This window comes from Gorilla gorilla, chromosome 20 (genome assembly GCF_029281585.2).
Source record: "Gorilla gorilla gorilla isolate KB3781 chromosome 20, NHGRI_mGorGor1-v2.1_pri, whole genome shotgun sequence".
NCBI classification, from domain to species: domain Eukaryota; kingdom Metazoa; phylum Chordata; class Mammalia; order Primates; family Hominidae; genus Gorilla; species Gorilla gorilla.
In genome coordinates, this window is record NC_073244.2 from 16,691,534 (window position 1) to 16,718,571 (window position 27,038).

At 49.3% G+C, this 27,038-nt stretch overlaps 1 protein-coding gene across 14 annotated transcripts in view; it reads left to right on the forward strand.

The window, feature by feature from the left end:
• The window catches only part of ILF3 (interleukin enhancer binding factor 3), a 40,504-nt gene that overhangs the window by 5,384 nt on the left and 8,082 nt on the right, over positions 1-27,038 (forward strand). For 9 of the 14 annotated variants that reach the window (XM_004060006.3, XM_019015114.2, XM_055371653.1 and 6 more), the window contains exons 2-17: positions 13,294-13,386; positions 13,752-13,981; positions 14,136-14,313; positions 19,878-20,025; positions 21,317-21,408; positions 21,798-21,893; positions 22,518-22,629; positions 23,048-23,145; positions 23,720-23,831; positions 23,920-24,030; positions 24,694-24,893; positions 25,254-25,421; positions 25,840-25,977; positions 26,081-26,257; positions 26,351-26,504; positions 26,632-26,685. In XM_004060006.3, the coding sequence (XP_004060054.1) occupies positions 13,384-13,386; positions 13,752-13,981; positions 14,136-14,313; positions 19,878-20,025; positions 21,317-21,408; positions 21,798-21,893; positions 22,518-22,629; positions 23,048-23,145; positions 23,720-23,831; positions 23,920-24,030; positions 24,694-24,893; positions 25,254-25,421; positions 25,840-25,977; positions 26,081-26,257; positions 26,351-26,504; positions 26,632-26,685 (2,071 nt within the window). In that variant the 5' untranslated portion in view covers positions 13,294-13,383. The remainder of the gene's footprint in view (positions 1-13,293; positions 13,387-13,751; positions 13,982-14,135; positions 14,314-19,877; positions 20,026-21,316; positions 21,409-21,797; positions 21,894-22,517; positions 22,630-23,047; positions 23,146-23,719; positions 23,832-23,919; positions 24,031-24,693; positions 24,894-25,253; positions 25,422-25,839; positions 25,978-26,080; positions 26,258-26,350; positions 26,505-26,631; positions 26,686-27,038) is intronic. The other 5 variants (XM_019015113.3, XM_055371652.1, XM_019015115.3 and 2 more) reach the window with 1 other exon arrangement.

Consider the following 27,038-nt stretch of genomic DNA (forward strand, 5'->3'; position numbering starts at 1 on the left):
AGATTCGGGTCCTGGGAGGCACGAGGCAAGCTTTAGTTTCCTACTGAAGCATTTGTCCGTTTTATGTGAAACAAGTAGATTGCCGATCTGTATTATTATACATAGTAAGCTGCTGTTGAAATGGTTGTGAGAGTAGGCAGGTAGGTGGTGGTTAGGGGGCCTCATCGGTGCTGATTTTTAAGAAATTTTTATGATATTTATGATCTGTTATAAATCCTTGTGAAACTTTTCCATGAGAACACTTCACGGGTGATTCCATTATGAACAGCAATTGGTGGCCGGGTGCGGTGGCTCACGCCTGTAATCCCAGCACTTTGGGAGGCTGAGGTGGGCGGATCACGATGTCAGGAGTTGGAGACCAGCCTGGCCAGCGTGGTGAAACCCCGTATCTACTAAAAAAAAAAAAAAAAATACAAAATTAGCCAGGTACGGTGGCACACACCTGCAGTCCTAGCTATTCGGGAGGCTGAGGCAGCAGAATCGCTTGTACGTAGGAGGCGGAGGTTGCAGTAAGCTGAGGTCGTGCCGCTGCACTCCAGCCTGTGTGATGGAACAAGACTTCGTCTGAAAAAAAAATAATAACAATTGGAAATTCAGATACATTTAGCATCAGCTGTATTTAGGCATCGTGTAAAAGTGATGTCCAGTTAAAATTTAATTTAATTTTTTTTTTGAGACAGGGTCTCACTCTGTCACCCAGGCTGGAGTGCAGTCGCGTGATCTCCGCTCACTGCAGCCTCTATCTCCGAGGCTCAAGAAGCAATCCTCCCACCTCAGCCTCCCAAGTAGCTGGAACCACAGGCACATGTCACCACACCCAGCTAATTTTTTGAATTTTTTGTAGAGACAGGGTCTTTCCACGTTGCCCAGGCTGGCCTCAGAACTCTTGGGCTCAAGCAATCTGCCCACCTTGGCCTCCCAAAAAGCTGGAATTACTGGAGTGAGCCCTCGCTCCTGGCCAGAATTTACCTTTTTTCTCTTCTCATTAAATGTTTACGTAGTGAAGAAATTGAAAATGTAGCTACTAGTTTTTTTAAAAATTTTTAATCTAATTTTATTTTTTTTGTAGAGATAGGGTCTTAAACTATGTTGCCCAGGCTGGTCTCAAATTCCTAGGCTCAAGTGATCCTCCTGCAGCCTCTCAAAGTGCTGGGATTACAGATATGAGCCACCTTGCCCAGTGGCACTAATTTTAAGACAAAAATATGTTTACTGTCTGAGGGCCATTCTCTTGTGGAATGTGTGATCACCATGTATCATTTAGTCATAAAGTTGAATGTATTACAGTATGCAAATTTGCTCCAAATTATTTTTATAATTTTAAGTGATAGTAAGAAGTTCTGGCCAGGCGCGGTGGCTCAGGCCTGTAATCCCAGAACTTTGGGAGGCCGAGGCGGGCGGATCACAAGATCAGGAGATCGAGACCATCCTGGCTAACCCGGTGAAACCCCGTCTCTCTTTAAAAATACAAAAAAATTAGCCGGGCGTGGTGGCGGGTGCCTGCAATCCCAGCTACTGAGGAGGCTGAGGCAGGAGAATGGCGTGAACCCGGGAAGCGGAGCTTGCAGTGAGCAGAGATTGTGCCACTGCACTCCAGCCTGGGCGACAGCAAGATTCTGTCTCCAAAAAAAAAAAAAAAATAAGTTCTACTTTGCAGTGTGAAGTACGTAATTTTCACTGAACATGCCCAACAGCTGTCCTTATCTTTTCGAGGATTTTGCTTGAAGCTGAAGGTTAAGGTCTTACTTAGATAAAGATAAAAGGTCTTGGAGATGAGTAAGTCTTCCAGGCCACTTTCTTTTCTGCTGCTTGCCTATAAAACTAGTTTCTCATATCAGATTGTTGTTTTTGTTTTTGTTTTTTTTTTTTGAGATGGAGTCTCACAGTGTCACCTAGGCTGGAGTGCAGTGGCACGGTCTCGGCTCACTGCAACCTCCGCCTCCTGGGTTCAAGTGTTTCTCTTGCCTCATTTCTCTTGCCACAGCCTCCCAAGTAGCTGGAATTACAGGCGCCCGCCGTCACGCCCAGCTAATTTTTTGTATTTTTAGTAGAGATGAGGTTTCACCATTTTGCCCGGGCTGGTCTCGAATACCTGACCTCAAGTGATCTGCTGCCTCAGTCTCCCAAAGTGCAGGAATTACAGATGTGAGTCACAACGCCGGTTCTAATTTTTTTTTTTTTGAGATGAGTCTCGCTCAGTCGCCCAGGCTAGAGTGCAGTGGCGCGGCTCACTGCAAGCTCCGCCTCCCGGGTTCACGCCATTCTCCTGCTTCTGCCTCCCAAGTAGCTGGGACTACAGGCACCCGCCACTACGCCCGGCTAATTTTTTTGTATTTTTAGTAGAGACAGGGTTTCACCATATTAGCCAGGATGGTCTCGATCTCTTGACCTCGTGATCCGCCCGTCTCGGCCTCCCAAAGTGCTGGAATTACAGGCGTGAGCCGCCGTGCCCGGCCAATTTTTGTATTTTTAATAGAGACTGAGTTTTCGCCGTGTTGGCTAGGGCTATCTTGAACTGGTGTCACTCAAGTGATTTGCCCGCCTTGGCCTCTCAAAGTGTTGGGATTATAGGCATAAGCCTCCATACCTGGCCTGCAGTTATTTCAAAGTAAAAAGGTTTTACTAAACAGTTAACATGTCTGGATGTTAGTATTTAATGTCCATGTGAGAGATGGTCTTTTTTAAAAAAAATCTTAACTGGAAAAATACAGTTCTGGGAGAAGTAAACATTGAACTGTACACTAAGTTTAAAAAAAATAATCCAAGGCTTCGCTCTGGGAATACATGGGGAAGGATTGCTTCTGCCTCCACCCAGAATGGGAGGATCTCTCAACCATGCTTCCCTTGCCCCCCTGCTGCCTGAGAGCATGCTGGAAAGAGGGTTTGATAATTCCCACTTGAAGTCATGTTGAATGTTTTTCTGTGGTGGCAGATTTTAAAGCATTTCTGTTGGTTCATCCAAGAGCAGTTAATGTTTTTCTTTTTTTTTTTTCCCTAAGGACTGGCTCTCACTATGTTGTCCAGGCCGGTCTTGAACTTCTGGGCTCAACGAACCTACCTGCCTCGGTCTCCCGAGTAGCTGGTACTACAGGCATTCACAACTGTACCCAATTTAATCCTCTTCATACTTTGCATTTGTAGTATTATAGTTCACAAAACATTTCCCCATAGTGCCTTTAATCCTTGCTGTCTGCAGCCTGAGGCAGGTGGTATTTTCATCCTCATTTTTCACCCACCGCCAGAAAGGTAAGTGATTTGCTGTAGGTCCCAAAGCTGCCAGGTTGGAGAGCCCAGGGGCAAATTCCAGGCTTCTGACTCTAGGACTGTGGGCACTCCACAACACTAGTGAGCCTGGAGTCCAGGGTCTCCAGAAACATTTGAGGAACAACTTGTATTTGCCAACTTTTTTTTTTTTGAGATGGAGTCTCGCTCTGTCGCCTAGGCTAGAGTGCAGTGGTGCGCTCTCGGCTCACTGCAGGCTCCGCCTCCTGGGTTCAAGCGATTCTCCCGCCTCAGCTTCCTGAGTAGCTGGGATTACAGGTGCCCGCCCCCACACCCGGCTAATTTTTGCATTTTTAGTGGAGATAGGGTTTTGCCATGTTGGCCAGGCTGATCTTGAACTCCTGACCTCGTGATCTGCCTGCCCTGGCCTCCCAAAGTGCTGGGATTACAGGTGTGAGCCACCATGCCCGGCTGTATTTGCCAACTTTTTATTTTGTCAAGGAAAATATCTTTAAATTAGTGATCATTCACCATTTCCATTTTTCATAATTAGCAAGATTGTCTTTATCACCAAAACTATAGGAATAAAATAAAGGACAGTCCTTTAAGTTGAAAATATTTACTAAAATCTTTATTTCTGGCTGGGCGCGGTGGTTCACGCCTATAATCCCAGCACTTTGGGAGGCCGAGGCTGGCGGATCACTTGAGGTCAGGAGTTCGAGACCATCCTGGCCAACATGGTGAAATCCCGTCTGTACTAAAAATACAAAAATTAGCCAGGAATGGTGGTCAGTGGCTGTAATCCCAGTTACTCAGTAGAGTGAGGCAGAAGAATTGCTTGAACCCAGGAGGCGGAAGTTGCAGTTGAGCTGAGATCATGCCACTGCACTCCAGCCTGGGTGACAGAGCAAGACTCTGTCTCAAAAAGAAAAAAAAAAAAGGCTCTTTGATATAATAATACTGTTGCAGTCTGAACCATGAACCATTGCACTGGACTTCACATTTTTAAATATTTCAGAATGGCATTGATAGCAAGATTTTAGACTGGCATTGCCTCGCTAGGTTGCTTGCTTTTTTTTTTTTTTTTTTTTTTTTTTTTTGAGACGGAGTTTTGCTCTTGTTGCCCAGGCTGGAGTGCAATGGCGCGATCTCGGCTCACTGCAACCTCCATCTCGCGGGTTCAAGCGATTCTCCTGCCTCAGCCTCCCGAGGAGCTGGGATTACAGGCATGCACCACCACACCGGGCTAATTTTGTATTTTTAGTAGAGATGGAGTTTGTCCGAGTTGGTCAGGCTGGTCTGGAACTCCCAACCTCAGGTGATCCACCCGCCTCAGCCTCCCAAAGTGGTGGGATTACAGGTGGGAGCCACTGCGCCCGGCCGGTTGCTTTCTAAGAATAATTTTCAATGTGCCCTTGATGGCGTGACTCTGTCAAAGTTCAAGGAGTCACCAAGACTCCTAGCTCAAGTGTATCATTTCAGCTCACAGCCCAGGATGGGCCAGCTCCAGAGGTCAGGAAACCAGGAGGTGGGTTGAGTCTGTGTGAATTTCAGAGCCTAGTTTGGTCTCTCTCAAGTGAATATCCACTTCAGGACCATTCCTTAGAGTTGCTGGGAAGGCTGTAAGACTTATGAAATACCCCGAAGACAGGTGGGGCCATACCTGTGAGGGTGTTGCCACTGTACCTGTCCATTCCACAAACATCTGTTCATCCACTCATGCTGAACTAACTTGGGCATGTTTCTTTTCCAACAAGTGCCATGAACCTCGTAGTGTAATTAGTGAGAGGTCAGAAAGATGGCCATTACACCACAAACATCATGTTTTGTGGTTGAAGCTTCTGTAACTGCATGTTGTGGGTGGGCTGGATTCAGGAACAAAAGAAAAATGAATCCCTGTGTGTTAAACTATCCCAAACCACCAAGAAGTCATGTTTAAAATCCCAATACTTCATTTACCACTTGATCCTGCCTTGGGTTTGTTTTCAGAGAAGCTGCATGTTGCTAGTGCCCAGGATTGAATCATAAAAAATTGTAAGAATAGGCTTTGCTGGTGCCAGGTTTGAATAAATGTGGTTGCAAGAGCAGCATTGTTCATCGTTTCGCAGCTTTCGTTTAAAGTTAGATTAGTAGGGGCAGCGGAGTGTTGCGTGTGGGTGGGTGCTGTAGGCTTCTTGCCAGCAGTGTGCCTCACTAAAAATCCTCTTGAAAGGGAAGTTTCTGCTCACCCTGAAGACTGCTGGATCAGTTAGTAAGACAGATTCCAAGAAGCTGGCTTGGATGTCAAATTGGTCTTGGGCTCATAGAGAGAAATGGATTTGTTGCCCTGAAAAGGAGCGATAACTCTAGTTTTTAAACATTTGTTTTAGTTCAGATAATTACTGCTCTTATTCATTGTGTCCACCTGAGTGAGAAAGCATTGCTGCTGTTGCCTGGTCTAAGGGAGGAGGACCCAGGCATGTAACGGACTGCATGCTGGCCAGTTGTGGTCAGAGCAAGCTGGAGGCCAGCGAGGCCCTTCAGGGGTCTTTTCAAGGGTCTGCCTTGGGGAGCAGAGGAAGATGAAGTGAGGTAGTCGTTATAGCAAGGGCACACCCATGTTTCTCATTTTGAACAGTGAAGAAAGCAGATGGAAAGCCACATGTAGGGCATTTGCTGAAGACAGGTGTGTTGGGGGCGTGTGTGTGTCCTCTGAGGCATTTTGGATGGGGCGATATTTTGACCGAATGATACCTTGTTCTTCAGTGCTTCAATGGTTGATGGGGTGGCTTTTTTTCGAGATAGAGTCTCACTCTGTCATCCAGACTGCAGTGCAGTGGCGCGATCTCGGCTTACTGCAGGCTCCGCCTCTTGGGTTCACGCCATTCTCCTGCCTCAGCCTCCCTGAGTAGCTGAGACTACAGGCACCTGCCACCACGCCTGGCTAATTTTTTTGTATTTTTTTTGAGACGGAGTCTCGCTCTGTCGCCCGTGCTGGAGTGCAGTGGCGCGATCTCGGCTCACTGTAACCTCCGCCTCCCGGGTTCAAGCAATTCTCCTGCCTCAGCCTCCTGAGTAGCTGGGATTACAGACGCCCGCCACCACGCCCAGCTAATTTTTGTATTTTTAGTAGAGGTGGGGTTTCACCATGTGGGTAGGCTGGTCTCGAACCCCTGACTTCGTGATCCACCCACCTCAGCCTCCCAAAGTGCTGGGATCATAGGCGTGAGCCACTGCTCCCGTCCAGTTTTTTTGTATTTTTAGTAGAGAGGGGTTTCAACGTGTTAGCCAGGATGGTATCGATCTCCTGACCTCGTGATCCGCCAGCCTCAGCCTCCCAAAGTGCTGGGATTACAGGTGTGAGCCACTGCGCCTGACAGTGGGGTGATTTTCTACCTCTAACTCTCTAATATGTCACATGGCTTTTTTTAATAGATTGTATCAACTGGGGGTGAACTTTAGTCTTTTAACAATTTTCAGAGTATGAAGTTTGGATGTAAACACCTCTAATGTGGGAAATTAGTTTTTTTTTTAAAGTATCTGTATGGAGTTATGGATATATATAAATTTAATGTGTTGAATCTTTTATTTTAGTAACATCTTTTGAAAATGTTCAAACATAGAAAAAAGGGTGATACAATTTTAGTGAACACTTAGGCCAGGCGTAGTGGCTCACTCCTTGTAATCCCAGCACTTTGGGAGGCCGAGGTGGGCCGATCATTTGAGGTCAGGAGTTTCAGACCAGCCTGGCCAACATGTTGAAACCCCCGTCTCTACTAAAAATACAAAAGTTAGCCTGACATGGTGGTAGGTGCCTGTAATCCCGGCTATCTGGGAAGCTGAGGCAGGAGAATCACTTGAACCTGGGAGGCGGAGGTTGCAGTGAGCCGAGATCGTGCCACTCCACTCCAGCCTGGGCAACACGGTGAGAGTCCGTTTCAAAAATAATAATAATAAAAAATTTAAGCTGGGCGCAGTGGCTCACGCCTTTGTAGTTCCAGCACTTTGGGAGGCCGAGGCGGGCAGATCACTTGAGGTCAGGAGTTCGAGACCAGCCTGACAAATGTGATGAAACCCCGTCTCTACTAAAAATACAAAAAAAAAATTAGCCAGGTGTGGTGGTGCATGTCTGTAATCCCAGCTACTTGGGAGGCTGAGGGCAGGACAGTCTCTTGAACCTGGGAGGCAGAGGTTGCAGTGAACCGAGATTGTGCTGTTGCACTCCAGCCTGGGCAACAAGAGTTAAACTGCACTTCAAAATATAATAATAATAAAATAAAAAATTTAATGAACACCTACCTGTATGCACAGCCTAGGTTTTGCTGTGGGCATTTAACTGCTGTGTTTCACATATTTGTCCATCCACTTATAATTCTTTTCACTTTTCACTTTATTGATTGATCAGAGACAGGGTTACACTTTTGTTGCCCAGGCTGGAGTGCAGTGGTACAGTCGTAGCTCAGTGCCATCTCAAACTCCTGCGCTTAAGCACTCCTCGCGTCTCAGCCTCCCAGAGTGTTGGGGTTATAGGCATGAACCACTATGCCTGGCCAAATATATATATATATATATTTTTTTTTTAATTTTATTTTTATTTTTTATTTTATTTTTATATTTTGAGACAGAGTCTTGCTCTGTCGCCCAGGCTGGAGTGCAATGGTGCGATCTCAGCTCACTGCAGCCTCTGCCTCCCTAGTTCCAACGATTCTTCTGCCTTAGCCTCCTGGGTAGCTGGGATTACAGGTGCACTCCACTACGCCCAGCTAATTTTTGTATTTTTAGTAGAGAGAGGGTTTCACCATGTTGGTCAGGCTGGTCTCGAACTCCTGACCTCAGGTGATCCACCCACCTCGGCCTCCCAAAGTGTTGGTATTACAGGTGTGAGCCACTGCGCATGGCCACTTTATTTTGATGATGCATTTCAAACTAAGTAGCAGGAAGTTGCAAGTCTTCGCTCTACATATTATTAACTAGAATTTAATATTTATTTACAGTTCTTTTTTGGGGTGGCGGGGGTCAGGGTCTCACACACTTTTTTTGCCCAGGCTGGAGTGCAGTAGCACAGTCTTGGCTTACTGCAGCCTCCATCTCCTGGGCTCAAGTGATCCTCCTCCTTCAGCCTCCTGAGTAGCTGAAATTAACGGCAGGTGCCACCATACCTGGCTAATTTTTTTTTCTTTTTTTTAAGATGGAGTTTTGCTCTTGTTGCCCAGGCTAGAGTGCAATGGTGTGATCTCGGCTCACTGCAACCTCCGCCTCCTGGGTTCAAGCGATTCTCCTGCCTCAGCCTCCCGAGTAGCTGGGACTACAGGCACGTGCCACCAATGCCCAGCTAATTTTGTATTTTTAATAGAGACGGGGTTTTGCCATGTTGGTCAGGCTGGTCTCAAACTCCCGACCTCAGGTGATCCACCTGCCTCAGCCTCCCAAAGTGCTGGGATTCCAGGCATGAGCCACCGCGCTCAGCCTACCTGGCTAATTTAAAAAAAATTTTTTTGGAGACCAGGTCTGATTATGTTGCCCAAGTTGGCCTCGAACTACTGTGCTCAAGTGCCTTGGCCTCCCAAAGTGCTGTGATAACAGGCGTGAGCCACTGCTCCTGCCTCACTTTACTTTTATGATGCATTTCCAACTAAATAACAGAAAGTTCTAATCTTCCCTCTACATATTAACAAGAATTTATTATTTATTTGCAGCTAGGTTTTTATGTTTTTCTTTAAAAATTTTTTTTGTAGATTCACTCAGGCTGGTCTTGAACTCCTGACAAGTGCTGCTCCCAACGTGGTGAGCCACCATGCCCAGCCTCTTTTTTCTTTTTAAATAATGCACAGATCTTTAGTATACCAGTCAGTGAATTCTGGCCACTGCATATACCCAACTCTTGTCAGGAGGGAGAATGTAACCTTCATCTCAGAAAGCTTCGGAGGGCGCCTTCCCATGTGATCCCCTACCACCGTTCCCCAGAGGCTGTCCCATCACTGATTAGTTTCGCTTATTCTAGAACTTTATGTAGGTGGAAGCATGATTCTTTTTGAATTTGTTCCAAATGTAGCCAGTGGGACACCTCACAAGTCAGCTCTGATGTCCTCAGGACAAGACTGCTATAGTCACCAGTGCTTTGTTGCTTTCTGGCGCTCCGGTAGGATCCAGGCTCACTTGGTATATCCCCTGCAGCAGATTACGGTCCACTTCTCCTGGGAGCTTCTTTCAATAGGTTTTTGTTGTTATATTTTTATTTATTTATTTCTAGACATTCTCTTGCTGTGTCACGTAGGCTGGAGTTCAGTGGTGCAGTCTCGGCTCATGGCAGTCTCCACCTCCCCAGTTCAAGGAGGTCGAGGAGTTCAAGACCAGCCTGGTGAACATAGTGAAACCCTGTCCCTACTAGAAATACAAAAATTCACCGGGTGTGGGGACACACACCTGTAGTCCCAGCTACTAGGGAGGCTGAGACAGGAGAATTGCCTGAACCTGGCAGGCAGAGATTACAGTGAGCCGAGATCACACCACTGCATTCCAGCCTGGGCGACAGAGCAAGACTCTCTCAAAAAAACAAAAAGTGTTGGCTTTGCATCGTGGCTCACACCTGTAATCCCAGCACTTTGGGAGACTGAAGTGGGAGGATCACTTGAGCCCAGGAGTTTGAGACCAGCTCACGCAACATGGCGGCACGCCATCTCTACAAATAATTAAAAACAAAAAATCTATTATGGAATTTTTAAAACATGCACAAAAGAATTACAGTATCCATCACCCAGCTTCAACAGCTGTCAGTGTTCTACAGTCTTGTTTCATCCTTCTCTACTTTCTTTTTTTTTTTTTTTTTTTGAGACGGAGTCTTGCTCTGTCGCCCAGGCTGGAGTGCAGTGGCACGATCTCGGGTCACTCACTGTAAGCTCTGCCTCCCGGGATCGTGCCATTCTCCTGCCTCAGCCTCCCTAGTAGCTGGGACTACAGGCACCCACCACCATGCCTGGCTAATTTTTTGTATTTTTGTAGAGACGAGGTTTCACCGTGTTAGCCAGGATGGTCTCGATCTCCTGACTTCGTGATCTGCCCGCCTTGGCCTCCCAAAGTGCTGGGATTACAGGCGTGAGCCACCACGCCCGGCCTCATCCTTCTCTACTTTCTGCTCCCCGGTATATTTCAGAGCAAATACCAGGTATATAATTTCAGCCATAAATTTGTCTTAAATATGTGTGGAACAGTTGAAGTTGGTTCTTTCCAGCACAACCACAGTATTATTCCCCTAACTGAAGTAACTATAATTCCTTCAGAAGGATTCACTTCATGAACAAGATTCCCAGTGTCTTTGCGACTATCCAGGGAAACCATAGCCAAGGGAACAGGCTTGGCAGAATCAGTGGCGAAAGAAGGCCCTGTGGAGCTTGACTCTGGCTCGGTGAAGAGACATGGATGATGGAGGAGAGGATGCCCTTTGCACACACATCACTCACGCCTGGCCCTCATTGCAGCCTGGGAAGGCAGATTTTTTTCAACAGTAGGATCTAGTACCAATTGTTAGGTCTGTGGGATATGTGCTGCATGCTTCAAGTAGGTTGACTTGTTTCATTTTCCTAGTCCTGCCGAGAGTAGAGGGGCCTCTTCCGTGTTGCTAATGCAAGAAGGAAGCTAGTGGCTGGGCAAGTGGGGTTTCAGGTCCAGGTCTGTGCAGAAGCTTTCCTTGGGCGATCGATCGAGTGGCTTGCCTCATGGTGTGAGTCTCAGGCATGTTGAGCCACTGAGCCCAGGGACTGGCTTTCTGCCCTTTTCATCCCATGCCCCCTCACACTCCTTCCCTCCTGCATCCCTACCCTGACATGAAGCCTTTGACCTCACCATGTCCTGTTGCTGGGCTTTGCAGGGGCATCATTTGACTCCTGGGGGTTTTTTGTTTTGTTTTGTTTTGTTTTGTTTTAAATGAGACAGAGTTTTGCTCTTGTCACCCAGGCTGGAGTGCAATGGTGTGATCTCGACTCACTGTAACCTCCGCCTCCCAGGTTCAAGCAATTCTCAGGCCTCAGCTTGCTGAATAGCTAGGATTACAAGCATGTGCTACCACACCCGACTCATTTTTTGTATATTTAATAGAGACAGGGTTTCACCATGTTGGCCAGGCTGATCTTGAACTCGTGACCTCAGGTGATGCCTCTGCCTCGGCCTCCCTAAGTGTTGGGATTACAGGCGTGAGCCACCACGCCTGGCGACCCCTAGGTTTTATTTATTTATTTATTGAGACGGAGTCTCGCTCCGTCACCCAGGGTGGAGTGCAGTGGCGCGATCTCAGCTCACTGCAACCTCTGCCTCCTGGGTTCAAGTGATTCTTCTGCCTCAGCCTCCTGAGTAGCTGAGACAAGAGGCATGTGCCACCACACCCGGCTAATTGTTTGTATTTTTAGTAAAGATGGGGTTTCACAGTGTTAGCCAGGATAGTCTCGATTTCTTGACCTCGTGATCTGCCTGCCTTGGCCTCCCAAAGTGCTGGGATTACAGGCATGAGCCACCGCACCTGGCCGGTTTAATTTATTTATTCATTTATTTATTTTGAGGAGGAGACTCTGTTTGCCACGCTGGAGTGCAGTGGTGCAGTCTCAGCTCACTGCAACCTCTGCCTCCCGGGTTCACGCTGTTCTGCCTCAGCCTCCCTAGTAGCTGGGATGACAGGTGCACGCCACCACATCTGTCTAATTTTTGTATTTTTAGGAGAGATGCGGTTTCTCCATGTTAGCCAAGCTAGTCTCGAACTCCTGATCTCAAGTGATCCACCCACCTTGGCCTCCCAAAGTGCTGGGATTACAGGCGTGAGCCACCTCGCTCGCACCCTTAGGTTTTAAAGTTTAACCTTGGGGTGTTTAAATTTTGCAGTTAGATTTGCTAGGTAGTCCTGGGTATTTTGGGAAGTTCTTGTTTTGGCAGCATGTCAGACTTTATCCTTGATGCTTGGGCCTTTCAGGTTTGAGCCTGCTGTGCTGGCTCGGAACTAGTTTAGTCGGAAGGGGCTGGCAGTTGCCTGTAGGGGGTAGATTCATCTGGTGTGTATTATGCTGATGGGGTTTTTTGGTTGTTTACTCATTTGGAAGATTTCAGTATGGACCAGACTGTTTGTGTAGAGTGGGAATTGAGTAGGTTGGAGTCGGCATGATACTGAGACCGAAATAGTAATTATGGCTTCGTTTGTCCTGAAGGATTCTGTCGTGCACTTCAGTTGTCTCAGCCTCTTCAGAGTTGAACCTGATGTGGTTGTCATCGTCCGCCTGATATTTCAAATGTTCACTTTTCGGGAGGTTCTTTCTTTTTCATTTTACAGAAGCCTTTTGGGACCCTTTGTCACATGTCTTTCTTCCTTCCATCTCTTCATTACCATCAGAGGTCAGAGCTCTTTCCCTCTCTTTTCCTTCCCCAAGCACCAAGATTTTGATGTGAACATCTTTTTTTTGTTTTTTGTTTTTTGTTTTTTTTTGAGATGAAGTCTTGCTCTGTCACCCATGCTGGAGTGCAGTGGTGTGATCTCTGTTCACTGCAGCCTCCACCTCCTGGGCTCAAGCGATACTTGTGCCTGAGCCTCCCGAGTAGCCGGGACTACAGGCGCCCACCACGCCCGGCTAATTTTTGTATTTTTAGTAGAGATGGGGTTTTACAATGTTGGCTAGGCTGGTCTTGAACTCCTGACCTCAAGTGATCCACCCCTCTCAGCCTCCCAAAGTGGCAGGATTACAGGCATGAGCCACTGTGCCTAGCCTGATGTGGACATTTCTACCTGTAGTGTTTTTTGGAGACCTGTTAATATTTTCATACTTGTAAAAATGGGCATATTTATGTAAAGGAAGATAAAAGAAGTAAAATACCATCTGAGTGGCTTGTGGGCCTGAAGTCAGTTCTGGCTTCTAGAAACCATCTGTTTTCATTTTTAGGGTGTTACGTAGTTAATGCCTTGGCTTAGCAGTGGTTACTTGGAAATAAAGATGTGTCCTGCTGTGTTGACAGGCCCTTCATGAGGCAGCACACATGTCATTCTTGCTACTGTGTACCTAGCTGCTAAAATGAATCCTCCTATAAATTATATGAAACTAAAAAGATTTTCTGATCTTATAGAGTTGAAGTATTGATAACACCAAGGAACTCTATCACAATTTGAAAAGATAAGCAAAAGTTTGATTTCCAGACACTACAGAAGAAGTAAAAATGGTAAGTTTGTTTTTGATCACAGATACTGTTTCTTCACTCGTGTACAGAGATGTTTGTAGCCTTTTCCAAAGCATTTGCTTCCATTACCATTTTTATTAGCCCTTTTGGATTATAAAGTAATATTATCTATTCTGTATTCCATTGTGATAGTGTAGGAACAAAGTCAGTGCCCCATTACTCCCACTGCCCAGAGACAACAGCTTTTCAGTTTGCTTGTCCCTCCTTGGTTCTTCAGTTGTGCTCCTGCAGGCTTCACTTTTACACACGAGCGATATAGCATCATTCTGAATTGTGCAGCTTAAAAGATGAACGTTGGGCTGCTTTCTCTCTTTACATCATTTTTAACTTAATTCTCACATCCCTAGCGTCCAATGCGAATTTTTGTGAATGATGACCGCCATGTGATGGCGAAGCATTCTTCCGTTTATCCAACACAAGAGGAGCTGGAGGCAGTCCAGAACATGGTGTCCCACACGGAGCGGGCGCTCAAAGCTGTGTCCGACTGGATAGACGAGCAGGAAAAGGGTAGCAGCGAGCAGGCAGAGTCCGATAACATGGATGTGCCCCCAGAGGACGACAGTAAAGAAGGGGCCGGGTAAGTGAGGTTTTCCGTTGTCCTTTTCTTTTTTGTAGGGTAGCCAGGGTAGAGGTTGGCACCTGTTTTCTAAGAAACTCCAGCCTCTCTGGGGACCTCTGGGTTGTGGTCAGACTGAATTCCTCACTGAGCTGGGTGTTGCTCTGTCCCTCAGGGAACAGAAGACGGAGCACATGACCAGAACCCTGCGAGGAGTGATGCGGGTGGGCCTGGTGGCAAAGGGCCTCCTACTCAAGGGGGACTTGGATCTGGAGCTGGTGCTGCTGTGTAAGGAGAAGCCCACAACCGCCCTCCTGGACAAGGTGGCCGACAACCTGGCCATCCAGCTTGCTGTAAGTGTGGCCACCACTGCCGGGTAGGTGGGTGGGGGGGTGGTAGATTGAGGATGTGGGGCCCAGGAAGAAGTGTCCTGCTAGGCCGTGCTCCAAGAAGCACATGCCAGACTTGCCCTGGCACTTGCTGTGCATGTGCCTTCTCAGTAGGTGACAACCAGGACACCACCAAACCACTGAGATTCTGTGGAACCTGACTGCAGGGGTCATAAGGACCCCGTGCCTATTGTGTGCTGGGCTGCACCAGCCCGAGGTCATTGGGCATAAACTTCACGTCTAGGCTTCATTGGATGGATGGCTAGGTAGATAGCAGAGTTGTTATCTCTTCCATTGGATCCAAAGCTGAATGTAAAGAATTTTTTTTTTCTTTTGGGACGGAGTCTCGCTCTGTTGCCCAGGCTAGAGTGCAGTGGCTCGATCTCAGCTCACTGCAACCTCTGCTTCTGAGGTAGACAATTTTCCTACCTCAGACTCCCAAGTAGCTAGGATTACAGGCATGCACCACTACACCCAGCTAATTTTTATATTTTTAGTATAGACAGGGTTTCACTATGTTGGTCAGGCTATCTTAACTCCTGACCTCAGGTGATTCATCCATCTCAGCCTCCCAAAGTGCTGGGATCACAGGCATGAGCCACCTCGCCCAGCTGAAAATCTTTTCTATGTGTTTATTTTTTATTTTATAAATAGAGATGGGTTCTTGCTGTATTGCCCTGGCTGGATTCAAACTCTTGCCATCAAGGAGTCCTCCTGTCCCCAGCCTCCCACAGTGCTGGGATTAGAAGTGTGAGCCACCACAAACAATTTTTTTTTTTTTTGAGATGGAGTCTTACTCTGTTGCCCAGGCTGGAGTGCAGTGGTGCAGTCTTGGCTCACTGCAACCTCTGCCTCCTGAGTTCAAGCGATTCTCCTGCCTTAGCCTCCCGAGTAGCTGGTATTACAGGTACATGCCACTACGTCCAGCTAATTTTTGTATTTTTAGTAGAGATGGGGTTTCGCCATGTTGGCCAGAGTGGTCTTGAACTCGTGACCTCAAATGACCCGCCCATCTCGGCCTCCCAGAGTGCTGGGATTACAAGCATGAGCCACCGCGCCTGGCCGTTTTTATTTTTTTAAGATGAGGAAGGTTTCGCTCTGTAGCCCAAGCTGGAGTGTGGTTGCGCAATTATGGTTCACTGCAACCTCCACTTCCAGGGCTCAGGTGATCCTCTCATTGCAGCCCCCTGAGTAGCTAGGACTACAGTCATGTACTACCACCCCGAGCTAAAAGATCTTTTAAAAAAAAAAAAAAAAAAAACCATTTATTTGTTTCATTGTGAAAGTATTGCGTAAATAATGGCCTCTGTTTATTGAGTGTTTGCTAAAGTCAGGCCCTCAGCCAGATGTGCTCTTGATGTGTGTTATTTCATCCTCCTCTAAGTGGGACAGATGATGTGACAGAGCTGCAGGGCAGCTGAGGAGTGGATCCCAAGACCCACGGCTGGGCTGTTTGGAGGCATCAGAACCTCTGCCAGCTGTTGCCTCCTCAGGACACAGTCCCTCTGAATTTATTTATAGGATAAGCAAAAAAGAAGTGTACAAGCCTCTATGAATCTTTGACAGAGTCTTGCTCTGTCATCCAGGCTGGAGTGCAGTGGCATGATCTGGCGTCACTGCAACCTCTGCCTCCCTGGCTCAAGTGTTTCTCCCACCTCAGCTTCCCAAGTAGCTGGGACTACAGGTGTGTGCTACCACACCCAGCTATTTTTTGTATTGTCTGTGTGTATGTGTGTGTGTAGATACGAGGTTTTCACATGTTGCCTAGGCTGTTCTTGAACTCTTGATGACAGGCCTGAGCCACCACAGCCTTTGAATCTTTGAATCTTATTCCTTAGAAAGAAAAACCTGATTTACTTTCACAATGCAGATTTGTGTTCTTTCACATGGGACTGACGATTTTGGGTTCAGGACAAAGATCAGGATTAAAATACGGAGCCAATGTAAATGCATTAGACACTTCTGCGGAGCTATTGTAAATGAAGCTGTGAAATTTTTCTAGTGACAATTTTCTTTTTTTTTCTTCTGAAGGTACATCAGCATAGAGGTAATTCTTTTTCTTTTTTGAAACAGTCTTGCTCTGTCACCCAGGCTGGAGTGCTGTGGTGCGATGTTGGCTTACTGCAGCCTCCGCCTCCTGGGTTCAAGTGATTCTTCTGCTTCAGCCTCCTGAGTAGCTGGGATTATGGGTGCCCGCTGCCATGTCCAGCTAATTTTTGCATTTTTAGTAGAGACCATGTTGGCCAGGCTGGTCTCGAACTCCTGACCTCAGGTATTATGCCCGTCTCTGCCTCCCAAAGTTCTGGGATTACAGGCGTGAGCCACTGTGTCCGGCCCATAGTGGTAATTTTTTGGCAGAGGGGGGTGTGGGGGCGGGACAGAGTTTCGCTGTTGTTGCCCAGGCTGGAGTGCAGTGGGGCGATCTCAGCTCACTGCAACCCCCGCCTCCCGGGTTCAAGCGATTCTCCTGCCTCAGCCCCCTGAGTAGCTGGGATTGGAGGCATGCCCCACCACGCCCAGCTACTTTCGTGTTCTTAGTAGAGATGGGTTTTCTCCATGTTGGTCAGGCTGGTCTCGAACTCCCGACCTCAGGTGATCTGCCCGTCTTGGCCTCCCAAAGTGCTGGGATTACAGGCATGAACCACTGCGCCCGTCCATAGTAGTAATTCTTAAATTAACTTTATTCTTGTCTCTATTTAGCAAGGATATTAAGTGAAGTAAATTGTCATAAATGTTTCTACAGTAAAAACATTTGTGAGAAACCATTCCTTTTTTTTTTTTTTTGGAGGTGGAGTCTTGCTGTGTCGCCCAGGCTGGAGTGCAGTGGCGCCATCTTGGTTCACTGCAAGCTCCGCCTCCTGGGTTCACGCCATTCTCCTGCCTCAGCCTCCCGAGTAGCTGGGACTACAGGCACCTGCCACCACGCCCAGCTAATTTTTTGTATTTTTCGTAGCATCTCTGGTCTTTACCCATCAGGTGAAGTTTCATCTGTGTTAGCCAAGATGGTCTCGATCTCCTGACCTTTTTTTTTTTTTTTTGAGGAGACAGGGTCTCTTGCTCTGTTGCCCAGGCTTGGGTACAGTGGTGCAATCACAGCTCACTGCAGCCTCAAGCAATCCTCCCACCTCAGCCTCCTGAGTATCTGGGACCGCAAGCATGTGCCACCATGTCTGGCTAATTTTTAAAATTTTTTGTACATAAGAGGTTTCATTACGTTGTCCTGGCTGGTTTTGAGCTCCTGGCCTTAAGCTATTTGCTTGCCTCAGCCTCCCAAAGTGCTGGGATTACAGGCATGTGCCATTGAGCCTGGCCAATAATTATTCCTTAAAGATGAAAATAATAGGTATTTTTTAAATCATTTTCAGTGGTTCCTTAAGAGGGGTGAATCACTCTCCTCCCCTGATAACATTTGGTAGTGTCTGTTGACAATGTGGTGTTGGGGTGCTGTGGTGCTGTCAGCACCTGATAGGTGAAGACCAGAGATGAACACCCTATGATGTGCAGAGTAGTCCCCCCAACCAAGAATTATCCAGCCCAGAAGGTCAGTTGTACTGAGGTTGAGAAATCCTGTTTCAGATTTTTCAGTGTATTTATTCTCCCCCCAACATATTTACTTAACTTCCTTCAGCTTGAATTTTCTTCTTTCTTTTTTTTTTTTTTGAGACTGTGTCCTGCTCTGTCCCCCAGGCTGGAGTGCAGTGGCACAGTCTCAGCTCATTGTAGCCTCCGCCTCCCTGCCTCAGCCTCCCAAGTAGCTGGGATTACAGGCGCCTGCCACCGTGCCGGGCTATTTTTTATATTTTTAGTAAAGACAGGATTTCACAATATTGGCCAGGCTGGTCTCGAACTCATGACCTCAAGTGACCCACCCACCTCGGCCTCTCAAAGTGCTGGGATTACAGGTGCGAGCCACTACCTTCAGCCAAAAGCTTGAATTTTCTTTGTCAAGTCATAGAAGGTGGTACCAAGAATGAAAATAGTCGTGAGTGTCCTTGTAGATGTGCATTTGCAGTAAGTACATACGTTTAGATGCGCCATAGGATACTGCACACTGACTGTTTCACTGCACACAGGGTTTACTCTACACTGGCTGCTCGTCCCAGTATGGAAGTAGCAGTGGCTGGATGCCCACTCTGCAGTGTCCACCGCTTTCCCCGCAGCGTCTGTTTGAGGCTTCCAACAACCTTGTGGTGTAGTTCGTGTCATTAAGTCCATTATACAGATTAGAGTCTGTATGAGAGTGATTTATCCAAAGTTGATCAACTACTAAAGGGCAAAAGGAGGGTCTCCTCCTCCTGGCTCCTGGATCCTAAACTCTTTGCCATTGGTTTTTTTTTTTTTTTTTGGAGATGGAGTCTCACTCTTGTCACCCAGGCTGGAATGTAGTGGTGCGATCTCAGCTCACTGCAGCCTCTGCCTCCCTGGTTTAAGTGAGTCTCCTCCTTCAGTCTTCTGAGTATCTGGGACTACATGCTTCCACTGCGCCCAGCTAATTTTTGTATTTTTAGTAGGGATGGGGTTTCACCATGTTGGCCAGGTTGGTCTTGAACTCCTGACCTGACCTGAGCTGATCTGCCCACCTCAGCCTCCCAAAGTGCTGGGATTACAGGCGTGAGCCACCTCACCTGGCCTAACATTGCTTTTTTGTTTGGTTTTTTTTGGGTTTTTTTTTGAGACAGAGTCTCGCTCTATTGCCCAGGCTGGAGTGCAGTGGCATGATCTTGGCTCACTGCAAGCTCTGCCTCCCGGGTTCACGCCATTCTCCTGCCTCAGCCTCCTGAGTAGCTGGGACTACAGGCGCCCGCCACCACGCCCAGCTAGTTTTTTTGTATTTTTAGTAGAGATGGGATTTCACCCTGTTAGCCAGGATGGTCTCGATCTCCTGACCTTGTGATCCACCCACCTCAGCCTCCTAAAGTGCTGGGATTACAGGCGTGAGCCACTGCACCTGGCCTAACATTGCTTTTTTGTTTGTTTGTTGTCTTGTTTTTGTTTTTGTTTTTGAGATAGAGTCTCGCTCTGTCGCCGAGGCTGGAGTGCAGTGGTGTGATCTCAGCTCACTGCAAGCTCCGCCTCCCGTGTTCACGCCATTCTCCTGCCTCAGCCTCCCGAGTAGCTGGGACTACAGGTGCCTGCCACCACGCCCGGCTAGTTTTTTGTATTTTTAGTAGAGATGGTGTTTCACCGGGTTAGCCAGGATGGTCTCGATCTCCTGACCTCGTGATCCACCCACCTCGGACTCCCAAAGTGCTGGGATTGCAGGCATGAGCCACCGCGCCCGGCCCTACCATTGCATTTTTAAGCACCGTTTGGAAATCGCTTCTTTCACTAGTTATCCCTCTTTCAAGTACCCAAAACGTGGCCAAAGACCTGGCCAGTTAGAGAGAGCCTGACATCCCAGGTGAAATCACTTCCGGGTCATCATACTCAAGAGGTTGGCCTTTCTGTTGCAGGAATAGGTGGAGCCAGATAGAATTGTTGATTGATTTGAGGAGAAAGTGTTTTGAAAGTTGCATTTTATTTTTTAGGCTGTAACAGAAGACAAGTACGAAATACTGCAATCTGTCGACGATGCTGCGATTGTGATAAAAAACACAAAAGAGCCTCCGTTGTCCCTGACCATCCACCTGACATCCCCTGTTGTCAGAGAAGAAATGGAGAAAGTATTAGCTGGAGGTAGGGAGGCCGAGACAGGCTGGCAGGACTTTGAAAACGTGGTGTTCCCTCACTATTCAAATGTGCTATTCAGTTTTAGACTGCTTTGGTATACGGTGTAGATTGACCACCTTTACTCTGAGATCACATCTCCCGTTGGCTTTGAGTACTTGGGAGTTTGACAAAACGGTCGCACTAAAAGTGAGTAGCACTTTTCATAGGGGACTGCACCATTTTCCTTTATCTTCATCCTTGAACGTTCTCAAACATGAATGTGGAAGTTGCTTTTCTATGGAGCCATTCTCTGGCTGTGGAGAAGTGTCCCTGGTGATTCCATGGTTTTAAAGATGAGACAACCAGATGGTTTCTGCATGAGCACCACGTTGGAGTTTACCAACAGCCTGTGCTGCAGCTGAGCTGAGGGCCTCTTCGTTTGTCCTCTGTCATGGCTCTTTTATCATCTAAAGTGACAGAAGCACAAAGAGCTGATACAGAGTTTTGGATAAAGTTTTAAATTGTTGTCCAGTTTTTCAAACCACATCATTGGACCTCACGCTAATAATGTGCTCGCAGTCCATGGCCCGCCGCTCGCGTGCCTGTCTTCAGGCCTTATCCAAACCCCTGGTGTGCAGATGGCAGAGAAGACAAATGCTCTGCTTGGCCGCAGCATAGGCTGGCATAGCGCCCTTGTTGCTGTTTACCTTTGGTTCTCATAGCTGATTCCGACTACCAAAGCCCTTCTACTTGATCAACGTAGGGACGCTGGACCTTTGACCAACAGGACTCTCTCTGTCAAGGGCTGGGGCTAGGGCAGTCCCGCCTGGTGGGCGGAGTTGGTCCCCTTTGCCGCAGATGCCTTGGGATGGCTGTTGTGGGATGCAGAGAGGGAGTTCATTTCCTCTCCCTCGGCCTTTTTAAATTTTTTCCTATTGAACATTTTAGCATAGCTAATTTATTGGGAGAAGGCAAGGGAAGAGGATTAGAAGATAGGCTCCACCTATCTCTCCCCTCCCTCATGAGATTATTCCTTTTAGAATAACTCCCCACTTTTGTTTTTATGTTTGTTTTATTTTTTCTTTTTCTTTCTTTTTTCTTTTTCTTTTTATTTTTGGAGGGGGCCTCCAATTTTTACAATTTCCTCACAGGGCAGAGTTGAATGTGCTCTAGTTTCTCCTTCCCTGGTCCAGGGTGGAGATGAATTCAGCTTCTGGGAAACTCAGCTGCCCTTTAGAAAGCTGCCACATCCCCTTTCCACCTGACAGAAACCCCTTGGTCAAACTGTGCCTTGTCTTCTTATTCCATCCATGAATAGAAACGCTATCAGTCAACGACCCCCCGGACGTTCTGGACAGGCAGAAATGCCTTGCTGCCTTGGCGTCCCTCCGACACGCCAAGTGGTTCCAGGTTTGCATTTTGTTCTTCTATTTGTCTTTTGGTAGAGAATTCCTAAGTTTTAACTTGGCTAACTGTCACCATAAAGATTCCTTAACATTGACGATAGCCGTGCCGAGCTTAGCACCTGCAGCTGCGCAGGTCCTAAAGGAGTGCACCTCAACAAATTCGACCCCAAAAGAGGCTGAGACTGAGTTGGTGGGCTGCTGCTGCTGCTGCTTTGTGTTAAGAGTAACACTCTCTTGTACACATAGTGACATTGCGGCTGGCCACACCCTTGGTGGTCGCCAGTGTTGACTGTTTACCCTTGGCAAAGCAGCACCGTGACACTTGTGTTGTTCATGTTGACTTCTGCCCTGGGCGGTGCCTCAGACTGAAGAGCCTGTGTTTTGTTCCCCTAGGCCAGAGCCAACGGGCTGAAGTCTTGTGTCATTGTGATCCGGGTCTTGAGGGACCTGTGCACTCGTGTGCCCACCTGGGGTCCCCTCCGAGGCTGGGTAAGGCATGTTGCTGTGGCTACTGGGGGTGGTGTGTGCAGAGTCTTTTGGATGTCCCAGGAACACTTGATGGTCATGGGGCAGGAGTGGCCCCTTGACACGTGGCTGGTGTGTACTCTACAGAGCTGCCTGTGGAGCTGCTCCTGCTTGCCACACCTGGGGTTGGGGTTGGGGCAGTGTGGGTCGGGGCCCTCTGCAGGGGTTGCACAGCTCAATCCCAGGAGTGGGGGCTGACCAGGAGGTGGGAATGATCTCTCTGGGAAGGTTTGTAGATGCTCTCACGCAGGACCAGTTCTTGCCAGTTGCACCCTTTTTTTTTTTCAGCTTGCAGTTGAGCTAGTTTTTATATTTGTAAATAAATGGTTAGATTTTAAGTAAGAAGTACTACATTATAACCTTAGCTTGGTCTCTGAGCTCACACAGCCTGCAGGATGTCATGTCTGGTCCTTGAAGGCCCCTGTCCTAGGTGCCCTGGCTCAGGCTTAGCCCTGAGGCTTTGACTTTACCCGACTGGTTGGCTATGGGTCCCACGTGTGCCCCGACCCACTCATGCAGTGACAGCTCCCTAGTGGCGGCCGGACCCATCCTGTAGGCTCTTGGCTCACTGTCCCTCTTCCCTTTCAGCCTCTCGAGCTCCTGTGTGAGAAATCCATTGGCACGGCCAACAGACCGATGGGTGCTGGCGAGGCCCTGCGGAGAGTGCTGGAGTGCCTGGCGTCGGGCATCGTGATGCCAGGTTGGGGCCTTGTGCTTTGCAGGTTGCAGGGAAAGGACAGGGTTCCAGGCCGCCTGCTGGCGGGTACACTGACTGGGTTAGGACAGCAGCAGCCCCGTGTCCACCCCCTAGAGCTGAAGCATGTGACTACCCTCTGGCACCATCATATCCAGCCCTGACCGGGTCCGCAGCCGTCATTCAGAGGGCGGATCCGGGGCAGTGGTGACCCACTCCCACGTGACTTTCTTGCTCTGAGACACTTGTGAATTATTTCTGTCAAGGGCTGGACGCCGAGTGGGTCACCGAGCTAGGCATGTTTTCCAGAGCTGGGTGTGGATGGGGCGCGGGGGGTAACACACCTAGTTCCCTCAGCCAGCACACCTGTTCAGAGATGCTAAAAGATAATCCTCTGCATATCTTCCTTGTTTCCTGCCTTCAGATGGTTCTGGCATTTATGACCCTTGTGAAAAAGAAGCCACTGATGCTATTGGGCATCTAGACAGACAGCAACGGGAAGATATCACACAGAGTGCGCAGGTATAGTCATCGCCATTGCCAACGTGCGCCCTGACCCAGTCTGTAATCACTGGCTTCCAGTTCCATTACTGGGTATTCCCAGGGTAGCCCCTGGACTCGTAGGCTCAGGTCGGGGACTGAAGGCAAAGGGATTGTGTCTGATACAGGGCGCCCCAATCTGGGCTGCTTCTTTCCCCTGGTGCCATGCGTGGTTGTCGTCTGCCCCCTCCCTTGGCTTGCTCGAGTGCTGTTTTCAGACACTGTGAGTGGCGCTGGGAGATGTGTTTGCTGTGCGGACTGCTCCGGGGGACCTTCCCCTGCAGGCCACCACATGGCTCCGTGTGGCAACCAGTCCCCAGGTTGGGGTCTCCTGTATTCCTTTGGAAGGGGGGTGGTCACAGGCTGGCCTTCCCCCACAGCGAGGCTGGGCTTGAGCAGTCAGGCTCTCCCCTGGCTGGTGGGGGACCCCTTGCTGTCGTAAGGGAGACCATTAGCAGCCCTTCAGCTCTGCCCCTCCTCAGAAGGCAGTAGTGAGCGCACACTCCATGGCCGGGAGCACAGGGCAGCTGAGTCAGAGCCTCTTCCCCTTCTCCAGCACGCACTGCGGCTCGCTGCCTTCGGCCAGCTCCATAAAGTCCTGGGCATGGACCCTCTGCCTTCCAAGATGCCCAAGAAACCAAAGAATGAAAACCCAGTGGACTACACCGGTAAGCCTGCGGCGGTTGCCTGATGGCTGGGGCTCCAGGAAGAGTCACCATCTGCATCTCCCAGCCATGCCCTGGTCTCTCCTTGCAGTTCAGATCCCACCAAGCACCACCTATGCCATTACGCCCATGAAACGCCCAATGGAGGAGGACGGGGAGGAGAAGTCGCCCAGCAAAAAGAAGAAGAAGATTCAGAAGAAAGGTACAGGCCGGGCGCGGTGGCTCACGCCTGTAATCCCAGCACTTTGGGAGGCCGAGGCGGGAGAATCGCTTGAGCTCAGGAGTTTTGAGGCCACCAGCCTGGGCAACATGGCGAAACCCCGTCTCTACAAAAAATACAAAAATTAGCTGGGTGTGGTGGCACACCTGTAGTGCCAGCTACTTGGGAGGCTGAGATGGGAGGATGGCTTGAGCCTGGGAGGTAGAGGTTGCAGTGAGCAACTGCACTCCAGCCTGGGCAACAGAGCGAGACCTTGCTTAAAATCAGTGTTGAAAAATTTTAGAAACTAAATAGGTAAAAAAGCAGGAAGGTGCAGACCTCCACTAGTGCTGCTGCTTTATCCATCTGGTCCTGTGAAGGCTCACCCTGAAGCTATGGGACGGCTGCTTTTGTTTCATTTTTCTCACTTGTGATTTCTGAGTCCTTTTAACAATGATGAGGCATGATTGGGGATGTGGAAGATGAGTAGGATGGTGGTGCTACAGCTGGAGGCCACAGGAGAGGTGCAAGCTGGGCTCAGTTTATGTGGCTGCCCCACCCACTGTGTTATGCCACAGAGGCAGCCCTGGGGGTTAGGATTGGCAGAGCTCTCGTGGAGACCTGCCATCATGCTGATCCAGAGCCACCTTGCTATTCTCTCTGTAGAGGAGAAGGCAGAGCCCCCCCAAGCTATGAATGCCCTGATGCGGTTGAACCAGCTGAAGCCAGGGCTGCAGTACAAGCTGGTGTCCCAGACTGGGCCCGTCCATGCCCCCATCTTTACCATGTCTGTGGAGGTTGATGGCAATTCATTCGAGGCCTCTGGGCCCTCCAAAAAGACGGCCAAGCTGCACGTGGCCGTTAAGGTAAGTGTGGCCAGCATCACTGTCCTCTAATAGCAGAACCATGGTCTTTGTTTTGGGCCCCTTCTGAGCCATTGTCTCTCAGGGAGGGCATGTGATTCTAAAAACACACATGGTTAGATGGCGGGTATTTGCCAAGTCACATGTGGCAAGAATGCCTTCCCACTGTGGCTGGCAGGCAGAGGGGTCCCCAAACATGATTGGGGCATTAGGGCCTCCTGGGAGCAGGAGCTGAAAGGAAACAGCCCTCCTCCAGATGGCTTCCCGGGTAGGTGCCTGTAGGCCATGGGGAGGCCCTGCATGCATGGCTCCCGGGCTGAGCCCTGCTTCACTGGGGCCTTGGGGGTCTTGCCACCTCTGCAGGTGTTACAGGACATGGGCTTGCCGACGGGTGCTGAAGGCAGGGACTCGAGCAAGGGGGAGGACTCGGCTGAGGAGACCGAGGCGAAGCCAGCAGTGGTGGCCCCCGCCCCAGTGGTAGAAGCTGTCTCCACCCCTAGTGCGGCCTTTCCCTCAGATGCCACTGCCGAGGTGAGCACATGGTGGGCGCTGGGAGTGACTGTCTGGACAGAGCAGGCAGCCATGTGTCCTGTCAGTGAAGTGGTTACTTGTCCTTGTTAATTTGCCCCAAAAAGTGGACCTTTCAGGCCAGAAGTCCGCACAGGAAGCTGGGTGCTGCCTTCCGAGCTGTGTCGGGGAGGGCCTTGTGGATGTTGTCCCAGCATCCTAGGCTACACTGGGGTGGCCTTGGGTTGATAACGTGCTGTTCAGAGGGGAGGCACAGGAAGGGGGCACATTGCTGGAAGGCCCTCACTAGAGTCAGTGGAGACTCTGGCAAGGGCTGGCAGTGTATGAAGGGCAGAGGCCCCGCCTCAGTCCTGCCACTCCTCCCATGTGGCTGGAATGCCCATAGCTGAGTTTGTCGGTCTTCTTTTCTGTTTTCCCTGAGAACGTAAAACAGCAGGGGCCGATCCTGACAAAGCACGGCAAGAACCCAGTCATGGAGCTGAACGAGAAGAGGCGTGGGCTCAAGTACGAGCTCATCTCCGAGACCGGGGGCAGCCACGACAAGCGCTTCGTCATGGAGGTGCGCAGCCTGAAGCTGCCTGCTGGGGCAGTCCCATGGGGAGGCCTGGGGTCCCCCTGCCCCTGGAGGGAGGCACTGAGTCATCTCTGTCTGCACTTTCCAGGTTGAAGTGGATGGACAGAAGTTCCAAGGTGCTGGTTCCAACAAAAAGGTGGCGAAGGCCTACGCTGCTCTTGCTGCCCTAGAAAAGCTTTTCCCTGACACCCCTCTCGCCCTTGATGCCAACAAAAAGAAGAGAGCCCCAGTACCCGTCAGAGGGGGACCGAAATTTGCTGCTAAGGTGAGCATTGGCCCTTGAACCTCCTGGCCCGGGCATGGGTTCTTCTGCAGTGTGAGCATGAAGGGAATGTCACTTCCCTGTGTTCTCTTCTAGCCACATAACCCTGGCTTCGGCATGGGAGGCCCCATGCACAACGAAGTGCCCCCACCCCCCAACCTTCGAGGGCGGGGAAGAGGCGGGAACATCCGGGGACGAGGGCGCGGGCGAGGATTTGGTGGCGCCAACCACGGAGGCTACATGAATGCCGGTAAGGGCCCTCATACTGCACTGTCCCCGCCTTCCCCACGTGCATGCTCTGGGAACAAATGTGTGGGGCTCCTGGGGTGGGCCGGAGACACTGCTGGACCCCGGTAACCCTGTCTTTCCCTTTCCAGGTGCTGGGTATGGAAGCTATGGGTACGGAGGCAACTCGGCGACAGCAGGCTACAGTAAGTGTGCGTTTCTGTCTGTCTGACCTGGGAAGCAGCCGCAGTGTAGCTTCTGGGCCTGAGTTAGCAAAGGGTGGCCAGAGCAGCCTCGAGGAGGCTGTAGAAGGGGCACACACCTTTTTGCGGTGATTAGGTCAGACGGCCCTCGACCCCCACCCCTTCCCGGCCCCACAGTGGGATTGATTGTGTTAACACACGAACTCGTGTAACTGCAAAGTTCCTTAAAAGTTAGAATTTTAAATTTCTCTGCTTTAAGCCATGCGAAGCACCAATCTTGTGAATACGCTTTTCCGGCCAGTGCACAGCTCTTGTCTTGAGAAGGAGCCTTCATTGGGGGGTTACAGGAGCAGAGA